At 49.2% G+C, this 18,342-nt stretch overlaps 1 protein-coding gene and 1 long non-coding RNA gene across 2 annotated transcripts in view; one reads left to right on the top strand and one right to left on the bottom strand.

Moving 5' to 3' along the window:
* Window positions 1-1,173: 1,173 nt before the first annotated feature.
* On the bottom strand, window positions 1,174-16,786 carry LOC129693729 (uncharacterized). Its single transcript, XM_055630504.1, has 3 exons — window positions 16,397-16,786; window positions 3,941-4,076; window positions 1,174-2,222 (listed from the first exon to the last, which is right to left on the bottom strand). The coding sequence occupies exons 1-3, from the start codon at window positions 16,625-16,627 to the stop codon at window positions 1,510-1,512; spliced, it is 1,080 nt and encodes a 359-aa protein (XP_055486479.1). The 5' UTR covers window positions 16,628-16,786; the 3' UTR covers window positions 1,174-1,509.
* Window positions 16,505-18,342, top strand: part of LOC129693730 (uncharacterized) — a 25,295-nt gene continuing 23,457 nt past the window's right edge. Inside the window, exon 1 of the long non-coding RNA XR_008722907.1 lies at window positions 16,505-16,640. This is a non-coding gene — a long non-coding RNA (uncharacterized LOC129693730). The remainder of the gene's footprint in view (window positions 16,641-18,342) is intronic.

The raw sequence follows: 18,342 nt of genomic DNA, 5'->3' as shown, positions 1-18,342 counted from the left end.
CACCTCTCTCCCCCCTCCTCCCCTACACCTCTCTCCCCCCCCCCATCCTCCTCCCATTCCACCACCCCTCTCACCTCTCCATTTCCCTCCCCCCCCTTCCCTCCTCCTCCCACACCCTTCCCTCTCTCTCTCCCCCCCCCCTTCCCCTACCCCTCTGTCCCTCTTGCACCACTCCTCCTACCCCTCCCCCCCACTGTTCCCCCCCCCCCCCCCACCCCACCCCCCCCTCTCCCTCTCTCCTCCCCCCCCCTCCCCTAACCCCCCCCCTCTGTCCCTCTTCCACCACTCACCCTAGCCCTCTCCCCTCCCTTCCCACTTCTCTCCTCCCTCCCCCCCCCTCTTCCTCCCTATCTCCCCCACCTCCTTCCCCTACCCCTCTCTCTCTCTTCCACCATTCCCCCCCCCCTCCCCCCTCTCTCCCACTTCCACCACTCCGCCCTACAGCTCTCCCCCTCCCTCCCCATTCTTCCACTTATATCTCCCCCCCCCCCCCCCCCCCCCCCCCCCCCCCCTCCCCCCCCCCCCCTCCCTCCCTCTCTCTCCCCACTCTTTCCCATCTCTTCCCCCTTCCTCCACACTCTTTCCCCCTCTCTTTCCTACCCCTCTCCCTCCACACTCTTCCCACTCTCCCTCCCCTCCATCCTCCCCTCCTCCCACACCCCTCTCTCCTACTCACTTTCCCCCTCTCCCCTCCTCCCCCCCCCCTCTCTCCCCCTACCCATCTCTGCCTCTTCCACCACTCCCTCTACCACTCTTAACCTCCCCGTCCCACTATCCCCCCCTCTCTCTCCCCCTCCTACCACTCCCCTCCCCCCGCCCCCTACCACTCTCCCCCCCCCCTCCCGCTCTTCTGCCTCTCTCCCCCTCCTCCCCTCCGCCCCCCCCCCCCCCTCTCTCTCTCCTCTCCCTATCCCTCTCCCCCCCCTCCCATTCCCATTCCCCCCCCTATCCCCCATCTCCCCCCCACCCCCTTCCTCTCTCTCTCTCTTGCACTACCCCTCTCCCACCCCCCTACTCCTCTACCCCCTTCCTGCCCTCCCCGCTCTCCTCTCACTCCTCACTCTCTAGTACGCCAATAAAACCCTTGACCTTTGAACAGTGTCTGCATTGTAAAACAAACTTCCAATAGGTACTGAGCGACAAGTGGACATGATCACCATAAACATAGGAGTCGTCTCTGGTATTTATTCTCAATAATGAAGCTACCTCAGCAACAGCAAGTCACAGTTCCATAGGCAGCACATTCCAATCCCCTACACAGATCCTGAGATCAAGCATACTCACGCTTGCTGCGCCGTTGAAACCCCACGAGATATTCCCAGGATTCAGCATCAGTCACTGACGCTTTGCGGTCTCCCATCAGAGTCTGAGTTGTATCTACTCAATGCACAGCGCTGAGCGCCTATAGTTCTGCCCGGGACATCACTGATCAAAATCAATGGGATGTCCCAATGGGGGTGACAGTCACTGACCCAGTGCCACGGGGTCTTTCAGTCTGGGCCCTTGGGGTCAGTCACTTCCCTGGGTTGCCGCAGCTCCTGTGCAGCCCGGTCTGCTTATGCACGGCTCTCCCACGCTCTGTCCCCCCGTTGCTGCCCCATGGGGGGATGGATTACAGGACCCTGTGACTCGGCTGAAGCCCCCGTCCAGCCGATCCCACAACTGGTCCAGGCCGATGGAGACGCTGCAGACCAGACCCTGGAGGGCAGCCCGCTGAGCTTGGATCAACGGTGCCAACGCAGGTGCCTCGGGCTCTGGGGCAGACGTGGTCCAAGCAGAGCTCACACAACTGGGCACCCGCTGGGTCACATCCTGCAAGCTGGATAGGGTCCGGAGCAGGAGGTGTGCCAGGGTGGGGGTGGACTCCGTGCCCCTGGACATGGCCAAGCAGCTGCTGGATAGGCTGTCCACAGCCTCCAGTAGCTGGTGGTGCAGGTGGAAGACCCTGCGTCTGAAGGCTGGGCTGCCGAGCTCTCCGTACTCACCCGCCCCAAATGCCAGCCCTCCACTCCGGCCACCCCCCTCTCGCTCTGTCCAGCCCACAGCAGGCGGCTCCTGCTCGTCCTCATCCAGCGACTCGCTCGGTGTTAAGCCAATTGACAGTCCTACGCTTTCGCCGCCAGCTCCTGGCACCGAATGCTGGATTGTGGTGGCTGCTGTACCTCTTGGGAGCTGCATTTCCTCAATCTCTCGTCCGGCATGACCCCAATCCTGGGATGAACCTGGAACATACAGCAGAGGCTACGGTCAGTGAGCAGTGGGAAGTGGATGCAGCAACTGGGAGGAAAGTGGCAGAGTTTTAATGTCCGATGATTGACTGGGTGAGCTGTAGGATAATCGGCCTATATGTGTTCAAGAAATATTCTTCATCAATATGTAAAGGGCCCAACTAGAGAGGGCAAAGCAATGGCCTGCTCTTGGAGAGTGACTGAGTTGGTAGCAGGTGTTCATCAGGTTTAGGCTGTTGGGTTCAAACTAGTCAAGTATACGAATCGTAGTGGTGCATTTGAGAGAGAAATCTGGAGGACAAATAGAGTGGACATAGATCTGGCAGGTGAAAGAACATTGCAGGGGATTCTACAGATAGACTAAGAGTAAAACAGTGGCTCAAGAGACAAGGGTCAGCACAGTGGTGCAGAGGGGTGGGGAACTGCAACCTTCACTTGGTCCACCCTGTTTGGACTAATGCAATCAACCCGATGTGCACAAACAAATAGATCAAATGGAACAAGTTGTCTGACAACTTTAGGCTGTGCACGCCACAAGCAAGAAGAAGGCCAGAGGTAGAGTTGCTGCCTTGCAGTGCAAGAGACTCGTTCCATCCTGACCATGGGTGCTTGTACGTTCTCCTTGTGACCGCATGAGATTTCTCCAGGTGCTCCGGTTTCCTCCCTCATTCCAAAGATGTGGAGATTTGTAGATTTATTGGTTCTATATATGGTCTTGGTCTGTAGGATAGAACTAGTGTATGGTGGTTGCTGGTCGGCAAGGAAACGGTGGGCTGTCGGTCCTGTTTCCATGCTGTATCTCTGAACTAAAACATTGCTCCCTTTTGAAGATCAGCAAGGTTGACTATGTGTGGAGGCACAGTAGGTGAGTTTTGTAATGAATACTTCACATTTGTTTTTACAGTGGAGATCATGGAATCTTTGAAGTTGAGACAAATAAATTCTGATGCCTTGGATCATATATGGATTATCAAAGAGGAGGTTAGGGTTTCAAATTAACATTTTATTGCACATTTAGATGATACATCCCCGAGGCCTGGTCATGTGCATCTCTGTAAGAAACTTGGGAGGAAATTACAGAGGCCCTTGCAGAGCTATTTGTTTCATCTTCAAGCACAGGTGATGTTGGGATGACCGGAGGGTGCACCATTATTTAAGGAGAGCCAGTGCACTGCAGGTTGGTGAGCCTGAAATCAGTGACGGGAAAGTGTGAGTGTATTGAGGGATATGATCTACCGGCATTGGGATAGACAAACCTGATAAAGGATAGTGACCATGAATTGATGCACAGGGAATTGGTCTCATATATCTATAATTGTAGACGTCTCCAAAAGAACATTGGGGACACAATGGTCGACATTATCCATATGCATCAGTTTCACATGGCAGGCTAGTCTGGAAGTTTAGGTCATAAGGCCAGTGTGCCTTGTATCAGTGGTAAGGAAACCATTGGAAATAATTATTCAAGAGGATGTACTTCCATTTGGAAGGGAATGGATTACTTTTCAGGATCAGGGGACTGAAGTCAATGAGGACCTGACCCAGAGGGGGACAGATCATAAATATGTTGGGACAGGCCAGAGGGGCCGAGTGGTCCACTCTTGCTCCTCCTTACTCATGGGTTTGTGAGCCACACAGGGCGTCTCCAGGAGGGACACACATCATGTGCACTCGTCTCTGGAAGGAGAGAGAGTAAGCGGGATGGGACTTACCCCGTGGGGGCTGATCTCCAGCTGGCTGCTTCTCCAATCTCCTCCTCCCGGCTCTCCAAAGGTCCAGGGCTTCATGCTCCACCCGGCTCAATGGAAGAACACAGCTCCTCTCCCTTTTTCTGTGTGCCAGCTTGTCCTGTGGAAGTGTCACAAAAGATTTGATGAGCACAGGAGGCAACTCCTCAGTCCACTTTGTACCAGCTGAAGACTTTGTACCGGCCAGCCCTCTCCCCGTGTTCCCTCCAACAGGCTAATCCACCCGTGTAGGACAGAACTGCAGTTGCAGCTTGAAACTGAAGATGGGCACGAGATGCTGGAGTCACTCATCGGGATCGGCAGCATCTCTGAAGAGAAGGATAGGGTGACATTTCGGGTCGAGACGGAAGATGGGTCTCGACCGAAACGCCACCCTTTCCATCTCTTCAGAGATGCTGCCGGTCCCGCTGAGTTACACCAGCTACTTGTGGCTAGCATCAGGCTAATTCAACTCCCTCTTCAAAAGCAACCGCTGAAGTGGTGTGTTCCCGATCCCAATTACTTGGCAGGGTAGAGAAACATCATGTATAGTGCAATCCTGATTCCAACCACTTTCCAGGTTAAAGAAACTTCCTCAGCTCTGTGTCAGTCACTTTACCTTAATTCTGTCCTTTGGTTACTTGCCTGGCAACCAAGGATACAGTGCATTCTCAATTCCATGTTTGCCATGTTAAAGAATGGTCAATGTCCAATCATGATGACCAGGACATCGCACAAACACCTCTGCTTCCACAGTAGACTGAGGAATTCTGGCATTTCCCCAAATAACCTAACCAATCACGACAGGTTAATAATCCCTTTTGGGATACATCACACCTTGCTGTGGCAACTGCTCCCCCCTAGGATTATAAGAAATTGCAGAGTTGCAGACGCAGTCCAACCCGTCAAATAGGATCACTTTCCCAACCCCGCTTTCATGCTGCCTCGGGAAAGCAGCCACAATATTGAAAGATTATTTGTATCCCAGTCATTTTTCTCCCTTCTCTCAACAGGCAGATGATACAGCTAAAAGGTACCACCACAATTGGAAACAGTTTCTTTCTGAATGTTATCAGACACTTTGAATAAGGCAAGGGCATCGTCCTCCTCACAAAATATCTTGATGGAGCCCTGTCATTTTTAATGTGCACATTCTTGCAGATGTAATACTGCATTCTGCACCCTGTTTACTTTCTCTTTCTGCACTATCTGCTATACTTATGTATGATTTTGTTGCACTCATGTATGTTATTATTTGCCCAGACAGTGGCAATAATAAACCATGAACTCATCTCCCTCTTTATTGTTTTACATTCATTTGATGCCCCCTAATTCTTGACCCACTGACAAACTATAACAGTAATTTCCCAATCTTAACCACAAGCTGTGTTTGATAAACCGCCTGCCTCTCCAGTGTGCTCACAATCCCAGCTATTTCATCTGTTGGAGAAACCTTCATCCCTCTAAATAATTGTTCCTTCATTCTGTATTCCATTGTTCCTGAACATGGAGATGTCCTCATTCTTTAGGCAATGAGGGTTCCCTTTCCATCATAGATGAGGCATTCACACAGGTCTCCTCGGTATCCTGCAGCTCAGCCCTTGTTCCCCCTCGCAACAGGCCTCACTTCCCCTTACCCCTCAACATTCACCCTATCAGCCGTCACATCCAACACACAATCCTCTTCCATTTTAGCCACCTCCAACGGGATCTCACCACTAGCCACAACTTCCAATCTTCACCCCTTTCCACTGAGACCATTCCCTTCGCAACTCATCCCATCCCACCAAAACCACCCCCTCCCCAGGTACTTTCCCCTGCACCCACAGGAGATGCAACACGCCCGTTTACCTCCTCCGACAGAGGACTCTCTGATGAAGAGTCGGTTTGTCAAGGATGACTCTCTCTAACTTCTACCATAACCATATAACCATATAATATAACAATTACAGCAAGGAAACAGGCCATCTCGACCCTTCTAGTCCGTGCCGAACACATATTCTCCCCTAGTCCCATATACCTGCACTCAGACCATAACCTTCCATTCCCTTCCCGTCCATATAACTATCCAATTTATTTTTAAATGATGAAAACAAACCTGCCTCCACCACCTTCACTGGAAGCTCATTCCACACAGCCACCACTCTCTGAGTAAAGAAGTTCCCCCTCATGTTACCCCTAAACTTCAGTCCCTTAATTCTCAAGTCATGTCCCCTTGTTTGAATCTTCCCTACTCTCAGTGGGAAAAGCTTATCCACGTCAACTCTGTCTATCCCTCTCATCATTTTAAAGACCTCTATCAAGTCCCCCCTTAACCTTCTGCGCTCCAAAGAATAAAGCCCTAACTTGTTCAATCTTTCTCTGTAACTTAGTTGCTGAAACCCAGGCAACATTCTAGTAAATCTCCTCTGTACTCTCTCTATTTTGTTGACATCCTTCCTATAATTAGGCGACCAAAATTGTACACCATACTCCAGAATTGGCCTCACCAATGCCTTGTACAATTTTAACATTACATCCCAACTTCTATACTCAATGCTATTTTATAAAGGCCAGCACACCAAAAGCTTTCTTTACCACCCTATCTACATGAGATTCCACTTTCAGGGAACTGTGCACAGTTATTCCCAGATCCCTCTGTTCACCTACATTCTTCAATTCCCTGCCATTTACCATGTACGTCCTATTTTGATTTGTCCTGCCAAGATGTAGCACCTCACACTTATCAGTATTAAACTCCATCTGCCACCTTTCAGTCCACTCTTCCAACTGGCATAAATCTCTTTGTAGACTTTGAAACTCTACTTCATTACCCACAACCCCACCTATCTTAGTATCATCTGCATACTTACTAATCCAATTTACCACACCATCATCCAGATCATTGATGTACATGACAAACAACAGTGGACCCAACACAGATCCCTGTGGCACCCCACTCGTCACTGGCCTCCAACCTGACAAACAACCATCAACCATTACTCTCTGGCATCTCCCATTCAGCCACTGTTGAATCCATCTTGCTACTCCACCATTAATACCCAACCATTGAACCTTCTTAACCAACCTTCCATGAGGAACCTTGTCAAAGGCCTTACTGAAGTCCATATACACAACATCCACTGCTTTACCTCATCAATTTCCCGAGTAACATCTTCAAAAAATTCAAGAAGATTAGTCAAACATGACCTTCCAGGCACAAATCCATGTTGACTGTTCCTAATCAGACCCTGTTTATCCAGATGCTTATATATATTATCTCTAAGTATCCTTTCCATTAATTTGCCCACCACTGACGTCAAACTGACAGGTCTATAATTGCTAGGTTTACTCTTAGACCCCTTTTTAAACAATGGAACAACATGCGCAGTACGCCAATCCCCCGGCACTATTCCCGTTTCTAATGACACTTGAAATATTTCTGCCATAGCCCCTGCTATTTCTACACTAACTTCCCTCAATGTCTTAGGGAATATCCTGTCCGGACCTGGAGACTTATCCACTTTTATATTTCTCAAAAGTGTCAGTACTTTTGTCAGTACTACAGCTGCACAGTAGAGAGCATGCTGACCGGTTGCACCGTGGCTTGGTTTGGCAACTTGAGCGCCCTGGAGAGGAAAAGACTACAAAAAGTAGTAAACACTGCCCAATCCATCATCGGCTCTGACCTCCCTACCATCGAGGGGATCTATCGCAGTCGCTGCCTTAAAAAGGCTGGCAGCATCATCAAGGACCCACACCATCCTGGCCACTCATCACCCCGCTACCTTCAGGTAGAATGTACAGGAGCCTGAAGACTGCAAAGTCCAGGTTCAGAAATAGCTTTTCCCCACAGCCATCAGACTATTAGACTCAACTGAAACAAATCTCTGAACACTAATAGACCATTATCTGTTTATTTGCTTATTGATTGATGTGTGTACATATTTATACAATGGTGTATGGACACAGTGATATGATACGTTCTGTATTCTTGCCTACTATATTCCGCTGTGCTGATGCAAAGCAATAATTTCATTGTCCTATCTGGGGCATATGACAATAATCTCTCTTGTCTTGTCCTCAATTTCATCCAAGGACCCTAACAATCCTTTCAGGTGAGGCAGAGGTTCACTTGCACATTCTCTAACCTCATCTACTGTACCCGCAGTAAGAAAATAGGTGCAGAAGTAGGCCATTCATAGTAGGCCGCTCTATATATCATTGAGACAAAGCGCAAGCTTGGCGAACATTTCGCTGACGACTTCCGCTCAGTCTGCCGAGGCCCATTTAATTTCCAGGTTGCTAAACACTTAAATCCCCCTCCCATTCCCACACTGACTTTTCTGTCCTGGGCCTCCTCCACTGTCATATTTCATTTGGGCAGCTAACAGACCAGCAGTAGGAATATTGATTTCTCTAACATCAAGTAACCCTTGCTTTCTCTCCCTTTCCGATCCTAGTTCTACCATTAGTTCTACTGTCCTCCTGATTACGTTTTACTGAATGAGGTCTCGTTGTCACCTTCACCTCATCTAGCAATGAACCATTCTACGTTTTTCTGGATTGTCCCCTGATCTGTGTTCTCATATCTTACCTTTCCATATCTCTATATGTCCCTCTCCCCTGACTGAAGGATGGTCTCGACCCAAAACATCACCCATTCCTTCTCCAGACTGAAGAAGGGTTTCAGCCCGAAACGTTGCCTTTTTCCTTCGCTCCATAGATGCTGCTGGACCCGCTGAGTTTCTCCAGCACCTTTGTCTACCTTAGATTTTTCAGCATCTGTAGTTCATAGAAACATAGAAAATAGGTGCAGGAGAAGGTCATTCGGCCCTTCGAGCCAGCACCGTCATTCACTGTGATCATGGCTGATCGTCCCCCATCAATAACCCTTGCCTGCCTTCTCCTCATATCCCTTGATTCCACTAGCACCTAGAGCTCTATCTAATTCTTTCTTAAATCCATCCAGTGACTTGGCACTGTCCTCTGTGGCAGGGAATTCCATAAATTCACAACTCCCTGGGTGAAAATGTTTTTTCTCACCTCAGTCTTAAATTACGCATTTATTCTAAGACTGTGGCCCCTGGTTCTGGACTCGCCCAACATTGGGAACAGTCATTTTATAATTTTATATGTTTCTATAAGATATCCCCCTCAGAGGCCTGGGACCGTTGGAGAGTGTGGAGGAGGGTCAGGGCGGTGAGTACTTAAATCGGGCGTGGGGCTTTATGTCACAGAGGCCCAGGACCGTTGGAGAGTGTGGAGGAGGGTCAGGGCGGTGAGTACTTAAATCGGGCGTGGGGCTTGTTTTCACAGAGGCCCGGGACCGTTGGAGAGTGTGGAGGAGGGTCAGGGCGGTGAGTACTTAAATCGGGCGTGGGGCTTGTTTTCACAGAGGCCCGGGACCGTTGGAGAGTGTGGAGGAGGGTCAGGGCTTTTACCAAAATCCGTAACGTTCCACAATCCACAGGGAGCAAAGATCTGGGTTCTGGTGGAAGCCGCTGATTGGTGGAAGCAGACTAGAGGAAGCAGCTGATTGGGTGCAACCTCAGGTTAGCATTTGTGCTTTCTGGTTAAAGGTGCAGTGCTTTAGTAAAGGTACAGTGAGCCAATGGTACAGTGGGGGTACAGTGCTTTAGTAAAGGTACAGTGCTTTAGTAAAGGTACAGTGAGCCAAGGGTACAGTGGGCTAAAGGTACAGTGCTTTTTGTTTATATAATAAAGGTGCAGTTTAAAGGTCACGAGGGAGCAGCTGTTGTGAGTCAGATACCTGCTGATTTCTCCCAGCAGTTTCTATTGTATTATACTGGTATCGGATCCAGGGTAAGACGGGAGAATGACAGTCAGTGCAGTGTACTGTTCTGGATGTCAGATGTGGGAGGTCATGGTGTCGGATGGCCCTCCAGACGTCCACATCTGCACCAGGTGCAGCGAGATGGGGCTCCTAAGGGACCGTATTAGGATCCTGGAGCAGCAGCTCGATGACCTCTGTCTGATCAGGGAGAGTGAGGAGGTCATAGAGGGGAGTTATAGGGAGGTGGTCACTCCAAAACCACGGGAGAGTGACATGTGGGTTACGCTAAGGAAGGGCAAGGGGCAGAGGCAGGAACGAGTGAGTATTCCAATGTCGGTACACGATGCAAATAAGTACTCCTGTTTGAGTACGGATGGGGGTGACAGCCTACCCGGGGGTAGCGACAGCGGACGGGCCTCCAGCACAGAGACCAGCCCTGTTGCTCCGAAAGGCAGGGAAAAAAAGAGGGCAATAGTAATTGGGGACTCTATTGTTAGGGGGTCGGATAGGCGATTCTGTGGACGCAGTCGGGAGACCAGGATGGTGGTCTGCGTCCCTGGTGCCAAGGTCTCGGACGTGTCTCAACGCGTCCAAGATATCCTGAAATCAGAGGGAGAGGAGCCTGAGGTCGTGGTACATATAGGTACCAATGACATAGGTAAAAAAAGGGAAGAGGTCCTGAAGGGAGGATTTAGGGAGTTGGGAGGAGAGTTAAGGAAAAGGACCAAAAAGGTAACAATCTCAGGATTACTGCCTGTGCCATGCGACAGTGAGAGTAGGAATGGAGCGAGGTGGAGGATAAATGCGTGGCTGAAAGACTGGTGCAGAGGGCAGGGATTAAAGTTTCTGGATCATTGGGACATCTTTTGGGGAAGGTGGGACCTATACAGAAAGGATGGGTTGCACTTGAACCCGAGGGGGACCAATATCCTGGCGGAGAAATTTGCAAAGGCTACTGGGGAGACTTTAAACTAGAATGGTTGGGCGAGGGACTCAAATAGAGAAAGCTAATCGACAGAATGGGAGGCAGGAAGCAGAAAAGGGAAGCACTCGGGCACAAGAGGAGAAAGAAAAAAAATGAAATAAACAGAGAATAAGAGACGGGGGGTTTCTTAAATGTGCATATTTTAATGCTAGGAGCATTGTAAGAAAGGTGGATGAGCTTAGAGTCTGGATAAACACCTGGAAGTATGATGTTGTGGCGATCAGTGAAACATGGTTGCAGGAGGGCTGTGATTGGAAACTAAATATTCCAGGATTTCGTTGCTTCAGGTGTGATAGGATTGGAGGGGCAAGAGGTGGAGGTGTTGCATTGCTAGTCAGGGAAGATATTACAGCAGTGCTTTGGCAGGATAGATTGGAGGGCTCATCTTGGGAGGCTATTTGGGTGGAACTGAGAAGTGGGAAAGGTGTAGCAACACTTATAGGGGTGTATTATAGACCGCCAAATGGGGAACGAGAATTGGAAGAACAAATATGTAAGGAGATAGCAGATATTAGTAGTAAGCACAAGGTGGTGATTGTGGGAGATTTCAACTTTCCACACATAGACTGGGAAACACATTCTGTAAATGGGCTGGATGGTTTGGAGTTTGTAAAATGTGTGCAGGATAGTTTTTTGCAGCAATACATAGAGGTACCTACTAGAGGAAGGGCAGTGCTAGACCTCCTGTTAGGAAATGAGACGGGACAGGTGGCAGAGGTATGCATGCGTTGGGGAGCACTTCGGGTCCAGTGATCACAATACCATTAGTTTCAATATAATTATGGAGAGGGTCAGAACTGGACCTAGGGTTGATATTTTTGATTGGAGAAAGGCTAACTTTGATGAGATGCGAGATGATTAAAAAGGAGTGAACCGGGACATTTTGTTTTATGGGAAAGATGTAGAAGAGAAATGGACTACATTTAAAGGGGACATTTTAAGAGTACAGAATCTTTATGTTCCTGTTCGGTTGAAAGGAAACAGTAAAAATTGGAAAGAGCCCTGGTTTTCAAGGGAAATTGGACATCTTGTTCGGAAAAAGAGGGAGATCTACAATAATTATAGGCAGCATGAAGTAAATGAGGTGCTTGAGGAGTGTAAGGAATGTAAAAAGAATCTTAAGAAAGAAATTAGAAAAGCTAAAAGAAGATATAAGGTCGCTTTGGCAAGTAAGGTGAAAGTAAATCCAAAGGGTTTCTACAGCTATATTAATAGCAAAAGGATAACGAGGGATAAAATTGGTCCATTGGAGAGACAGAGTGGACAGCTAACTGCAGAGCCAAAAGAGATGGGGGAGATATTGAACACATTTTTTTCTTCGGTATTCACCAAGGAGAAGGATATTGAATTATGTGAGGTAAGGGAAACTAGTAGGGTAGCTATGGATACTATGAGGTTCAAAGTAAAAGAAGTACTGACACTTTTGAAAAATATAAAAGTGGATAAGTCTCCAGGCCCTGACAGGATATTCCCTAGGACATTGAGGGAAGTTAGTGTAGAAATAGCCGCGGCTATGACAGAAACTATTTCAAATGTCATTAGAAACGGGAATAGTCCCCGAGGATTGGCGTACTGCGCATATTGTTCCATTGTTTAAAAAGGGAATTAATGGAAAAGATACTTTGAGATAATATATATAAGCATGTGGATAAACAGGGTCTGATTAGGAACAGTCAACATGGATTTGTGCCTGGAAGGTCATGTTTGACTAATCTTCTTGAATTTTTTGAAGAGGTTACTAGGGAAATTGACGAGGGTAAAGCAGTGGATGTTGTCTATATGGACTTTAGTAAGGCCTTTGACAAGGTTCCTCATGGAAGGTTGGTTAAGAAGGTTCAACTGTTGGGTATAAATGCAGGAATAGCAAGATGGATTCAACAGTGGCTGAATGGGAGAAACCAGAGGGTAATGGTGGATGGCTGTTTATCGGGTTGGAGGCAGGTGACTAGTGGGGTGCCTCAGGGATCTGTGTTGGGTCCTTTGTTGTTTGTCATGTACATCAATGATCTGGATGAAGGTGTGGTAAATTGGATTATTAAGTATGCAGATGATACCAAGATAGGGGGTGTTGTTGATAATGAAGAGGATTTCCAAAGTCTACAGAGTGATTTAGGCCATTTGGAAAAATGGGCTGAAAGATGCCAGATGGAGTTTAATGCTGATAAATGTGAGGTGCTACACCTTGGCAGGACAAATCAAAATAGGACGTACATGGTAAATGGTAGGGAATTGAAGAATACAGTTGAAGAGAGGGATCTGGGAATAACCGTGCATAGTTCATTGAAGGTGGAATCTCATATAGATAGGGTGGTAAAGAAAGCTTTAGGTATGCTAGCCTTTATAAATCAGAGCATTGAGTATAGAAGCTGGGATGTAATGTTAAAATTGTACAAGGCATTGGTGAGACCAATTCTGGAGTATGGTGTACAATTTTGGTCGCCCAATTACAGGAAAGATGTCAACAAAATAGAGAGAGTACAGAGGAGATTTTCTAGAATGTTGCCTGGGTTTCAACAAGTTACAGAGATAGGTTGAATAAGTTAGGTCTTTATTCTCTGGAGCACAGAAGGTTAAGTGGGGGACTTGATAGAGGTCTTTAAAATGATGAGAGGGATAGACAGAGTTGATGTGGACAAGCTTTTCCCTTTGAGAATAGGGAAGATTCAAACAAGAGGACATGACTTCAGAATTAAGCGACAGAAGTTTAGGGGTACCATGAGGGGGAACTTCTTTACTCAGAGAGTGGTAGCAGTGTGGAATGAGCTTCCAGTGGAAGTGGTGGAGGCAGGTTCGTTGGTATCATTTAAAAATAAATTGGATAGGCATATGGATGAGAATGGAATGGAGGGTTATGGTATGAGTGCAGGCAGGTGGGACTAAGGGGAAAAAAAAGTTGTTCGGCACGGACTTGTAGGGCCGAGATGGCCTGTTTCCGTGCTGTAATTGTTATATGGTTATTCTTCTAAACTCCAGTGAATACAAGCCCAGTCTTTTCAATCTTTCCTCATATGACAGTCCCGCCATCCCAGGGATCAATCTCGTGAACCTACGCTGCACTGCCTCAATCACAAGGATGTCCTTCCTCAAATTAGGAGACCAAAACTGTACTGTACTGTTCCTTCTTAAACCCATTCCTTCTCTCCAGAAATGCCTGTCCCACTGAGTTCCTGCAGCATTTTGTGTCACCCTACACCCATGAGAACAGTTTCTCTGTTGGCTGCTCCCATTATTCTAAAAACCATTAGAATCCCTCAAAACCCCCTCTGTTCCAGGAGGAATGGCCTTGGCCTCTCGACAGATCACTCATCTCTAGAGCTGGTTTAGGAAATCTCCACACCTTCACCTCTTTCTTGATGCGAGGTGCCCATGAGCAGTGACCATGGAATCAATCAGACTATGAGGAATAAGAGGACGCCGTTCGGTCCCTTAAGCCTGTTTCCCATTTTATTTGCCCTTGCTGAGCTGACTTTCCTCAAAACTACATTTGCTATTATCCTGACTAACTCACCGATGTGCTCCTGGATTCACCCCTGGCAGCTGTCTGGGGAAAGTGACTAAAGACTCCTCACCCTTTCAGCAAATAAATCCTGCATCTCGTTGCATCTCTTGTGGCTCTGTGGACACGGACTGGGCTTCTTGTCCCTAAAGGGCCTGTCCCACCAGCATGCGATTGCATGCGTCTAGCGAAACCAAACAGAAGCGGAGTTCGCGCTAAGTACGCGGTAAGTACGCGCATGACGTAATATATATATATATATAGATATAAGTTCTGCGTACGACTTCAAGCCGCTGCGTACGCTCTCAATGCGCCTGCGGGCCCACAGGCCGTTGACGCATGGGATTTTCGGACAGTGCAGGATTTTTGGAGACCAGCCCCGCACAACTCCATATGCTTCCGGCGATCGAAGTGGGACCTGCCCCGCTAGGTCGTACGCCTCAAGCCACCACGTTAGGTCACGCTAGATGACCTAACGTACGTTGCAAAACTTACCTTCAGCGGCGCTGCAGTTCTGCCGCTGCCCGTGTGTGCGACTTTGGCGCCTTTGAGAGGGGGGCGGGTTTAAAACGCGATTTTCTCTAGGCTGTTGAAATCGATGTTGTTCAGTCTACTTAGTTGCTGACGAAAAATCGCTGCGAAATTCATTCGCTGCAGGTATTTGTGAACTAAATTGGATTATTTAATTATTATAATAGATTAAAAATCATCCTCTAAAGCCGCGAACACCGACAACGGGACGGATCTTATGTAGGGGACAAGGCAAAGTAGGTTCTTTATTTTTACATTAAAAAGGGCTTAAGATCCGTTTATTCAAAATTTTAAGTTGTGAATACGTGACTTGGGGGCCCATTCAACCCGCAGTGTTTTTCATGCCACATATGGGCTTCAATCCACCGCAATAGCAGTGTTCTAAACCAGTGCGTTCGAGAAAATCCCACTTGCAAGCTGATTTAAATGGCCATGAATTTACAGCAATTGAACACTAAATCCCTTCCATTTGGCCTATAAATTAATGTCAATGAGATTTAAAAATCATGTTTTATTGTGAGTTCTTGTGTGAGTGTTCTTTGGACACTTAGGCTATTTAAAAATGTTAATATTTTCTTAAGAAATGGATAGAAGTTTAGATCTAGTAATTGAATTTTGGAATTAGCTACAATTGGGTAACTAATTATATGCTTTAATTTCAGGTCATCCAAGTAAGATTGTTTAATATTTGTTTCAGAATGTTTCAATCTAATAATAACTGAAAATATCTTTCAGTTCTCTTCATTTTTAATAAAGTTATGGCCATTTCACTGTCCTTGATCACAACTTTTGTGTTCAGTCAATGGAAAATCAATAGGGAACAAGATGCTAATTTCCTAGTATGAAAATGGCCATCACCTTTTTAATACTGAAGATATGAAACATAGAAAATAGATGCAGGAGTAGGCCATTCGACCCTTCGAGCCTGCACCGCCATTCAATATGATCATGGCTGATCATCCAACTCAGTATCCTGTTCCTGCCTTCTCTCCATACCCCCTGATCCCTTTAGCCACAAGGGCCACATCTAACTCCCTCTTAAATATAGCCAATGAACTGGCCTCAACTACCTTCTGCGGCAGAGATTTCCAGAGATTCACTGCTCTCTGTGTGAAAAACGTTTTTCTCATCTCGGTCCTAAACAATTTCCCCTTTATCCTTAAATAGTGACCCCTTGTTCTGGACTTCCCCAACATCGGGAACAATCTTCCTGCATCTAGCCTGTCCAACCCCAAGTTTCTATAAGATCCCCCCTCAATCTTCTAAATTCTAGCAAGTACAAACCGAGTCTATCCAGTCTTTCTTCATATGAAAAGTCCTGACATCCCAGGAATCAGTCTGGTGAACCTTCTCTGTACTCACTCTATGGCAAGAATGTCTTTCCTCAGATTAGGGGACCAAAACTGAAAGTGAATTAGGTGTCAAATTAAACTTCTTTTTATGTTTTACCTGATGGGATAAATTGCAGACTTGATTTTTTAAATCTCAAAATGTTGTAACATTGCTACTAGATGCATGCTGGTGGGACAGGCCCTTACGGATGGTCGCTTCACCAACGCGTCCGCGTACACAGCACCAAAGATCCTATAGCAAAGCTTTGCTATAGGGTCTTTGCACAGCACCAGCCGTACACAAGGCAGCGTCCCCACTAACCCTGGCCGTCCGAGTCAGGTCGTTGAACTTCTGGCGACACTGCTCTCCTGTTCTGGGGCTGTGGCTGCGGGCGTTCACGCTGAGAGCCAGCTCCTTCCAAGCCTGGCGAAGGGTGTGCCGTAGCAGCGGCCTCCCATCCGCGGGGAAGAAGACCTCCCTGCGGGCCTTCACCTGCTCCAACAAGATCTCCACGGCCGCGTCGCTGAACCGCGCAGCTTTGGGTTGAGCCATCCCCCGTGTACAGGTAGGTGTCCCGGCTCCCTGGACTAAGCGGCGCCCGGGCCAACAACAGGAAGACTGAGAGAAGCGGAGCTCACTCAGGCGGCCGCAAACCCCTCCTCCCGTGTGGGCCACGTACTGAACACCAAAGATCCTATAGGATCTTTGCTGAACACTTACTCATTCCCACCAATCGTGGTGAAAGCAGCTTTGCCGGTCAGAGCGCTGCTAGTTAATGCCGGGTTCCCGGTCTTTGTCTGCGGTGACAAAGGGCAGCGGAATGACCGGTCTTGGGGTCTGCGGGCGGGCGGCCGGCCGGCACCGGGTAACAGGAGCTTTAGCGAAAGACACGTTTATCAGAGGTTTGCAGATAAATGCAGCGTCACACACACTAACTACCCCCCCCCCCCTTGATATAATATGAATATTATTAATTTGCTCCTTTTACCCCATAACCACCGTATCTACTGACGCATAGCCCCCAACTTGCAGTCACATCTAGAGGGGGGCGGCGGGGGATGAGAGTGAGGGCAGATAGAGAAGGGGCAGAAACAGAGAGAGAGACAGAAACACAGAGAGAGGGGCAAGAGGGAGAGCAAGGGTGGGTGAGGGGGGGGGGAAGAGGGGGGGGGGGAGAGAGAGAGGGGGGTGAGGTGCGGAGCAGATAGGGGGTGCCGGGTGGTGAGGAGGCCCCCGGCGGGGCAGATAGGGAGTGGTTAGGGTACTCGGGGGGGTGGGGAGGGGAGGTTGGTTTAGGGGAAGGAGGGTGGTGGAGGAGAGGAGATGGCGGGGAGAAAGAGAGAAAGGGGGAGGGCGTTGGGACGAAAGACCCGGGGGTGTGCTGCAGGAGGGGGGTGAGGTGAGGCCGCTGCTGACCAGGGCGCCGCCCACCGAGAGCAAGGGGGTGAGGGGGGGGGGGGGGGGGTGAGAGGGAGGGGAAGAGGTGAGGTGCGGAGCAGATAGGGGGAGGGAGGGAGGGAGGTGGAGGGAAGGGGGTAGGAGGGTGGGGGGGAGAGAGGGGGGAGGGGGGGGGGGGGGGGGGGGGGGGGGGGGGGGGGGGGGGGGGGGGGGGGGGGGGGGGGGGGGGGGGGGGGGGGGGGGGAGGGGGGGGAGGGGGGAGAGGGGGGGGGGAGGGGGGGGGGGGGAGGGGGGGGGAGGGGGGGGAGGGGGGGAGGGGGGGGGGGTGGGGGGGGGGGGTTAGGGGGGGAGGGGGGGGAGGGATGGGGAGGGGGGGGGGGGTGGAGTGAAGGGGGGGGGGAGAGGAGTGGAGAGGGGAGGTGGGGGGGAGGGAGGGGAGGAGAGGGAGGAGGGGGGGAGAGAGTGGAGGGAGGGGGGGGGGTGGGGAGAGGGGGTTTAGGAGTGGGGGGAGATGATGAGGGGGAGGAGGGGGGGGGGGAGGAGAGGGAGGGGAGAGGGGGGGGGAGGGAGAGGGGGGGGAGGAGGAGGGGGGAGGGAGAGAGAGTGTGCCTTTTTATTTCAACCCAAACAACCATTTACAGGCAGTGCGTTTTTACTTTAACCATATTTTCATTTTCAAACCACATTAAGGGTACTTACTCACAGTTGTGTGGACATGTGTTCAGTGTTATTCACAGCTCAGAGAAACGTGACCCTCTGCCTTCCTCCATCTTGAAGAGACTGCATGAGGCACACCACTTCCTGGTTTTATAGTCCCTCCCCCCTGCTGCCAGCGGGGGCAGCAGAGAGAATGGAGAATTTTGTAAATT

This window comes from Leucoraja erinacea, unplaced genomic scaffold, assembly GCF_028641065.1.
Source record: "Leucoraja erinacea ecotype New England unplaced genomic scaffold, Leri_hhj_1 Leri_402S, whole genome shotgun sequence".
In the NCBI taxonomy this organism is placed as follows: Eukaryota; Metazoa; Chordata; class Chondrichthyes; order Rajiformes; family Rajidae; genus Leucoraja; species Leucoraja erinaceus.
This window is presented reverse-complemented; position numbering and strand designations above follow the sequence as displayed.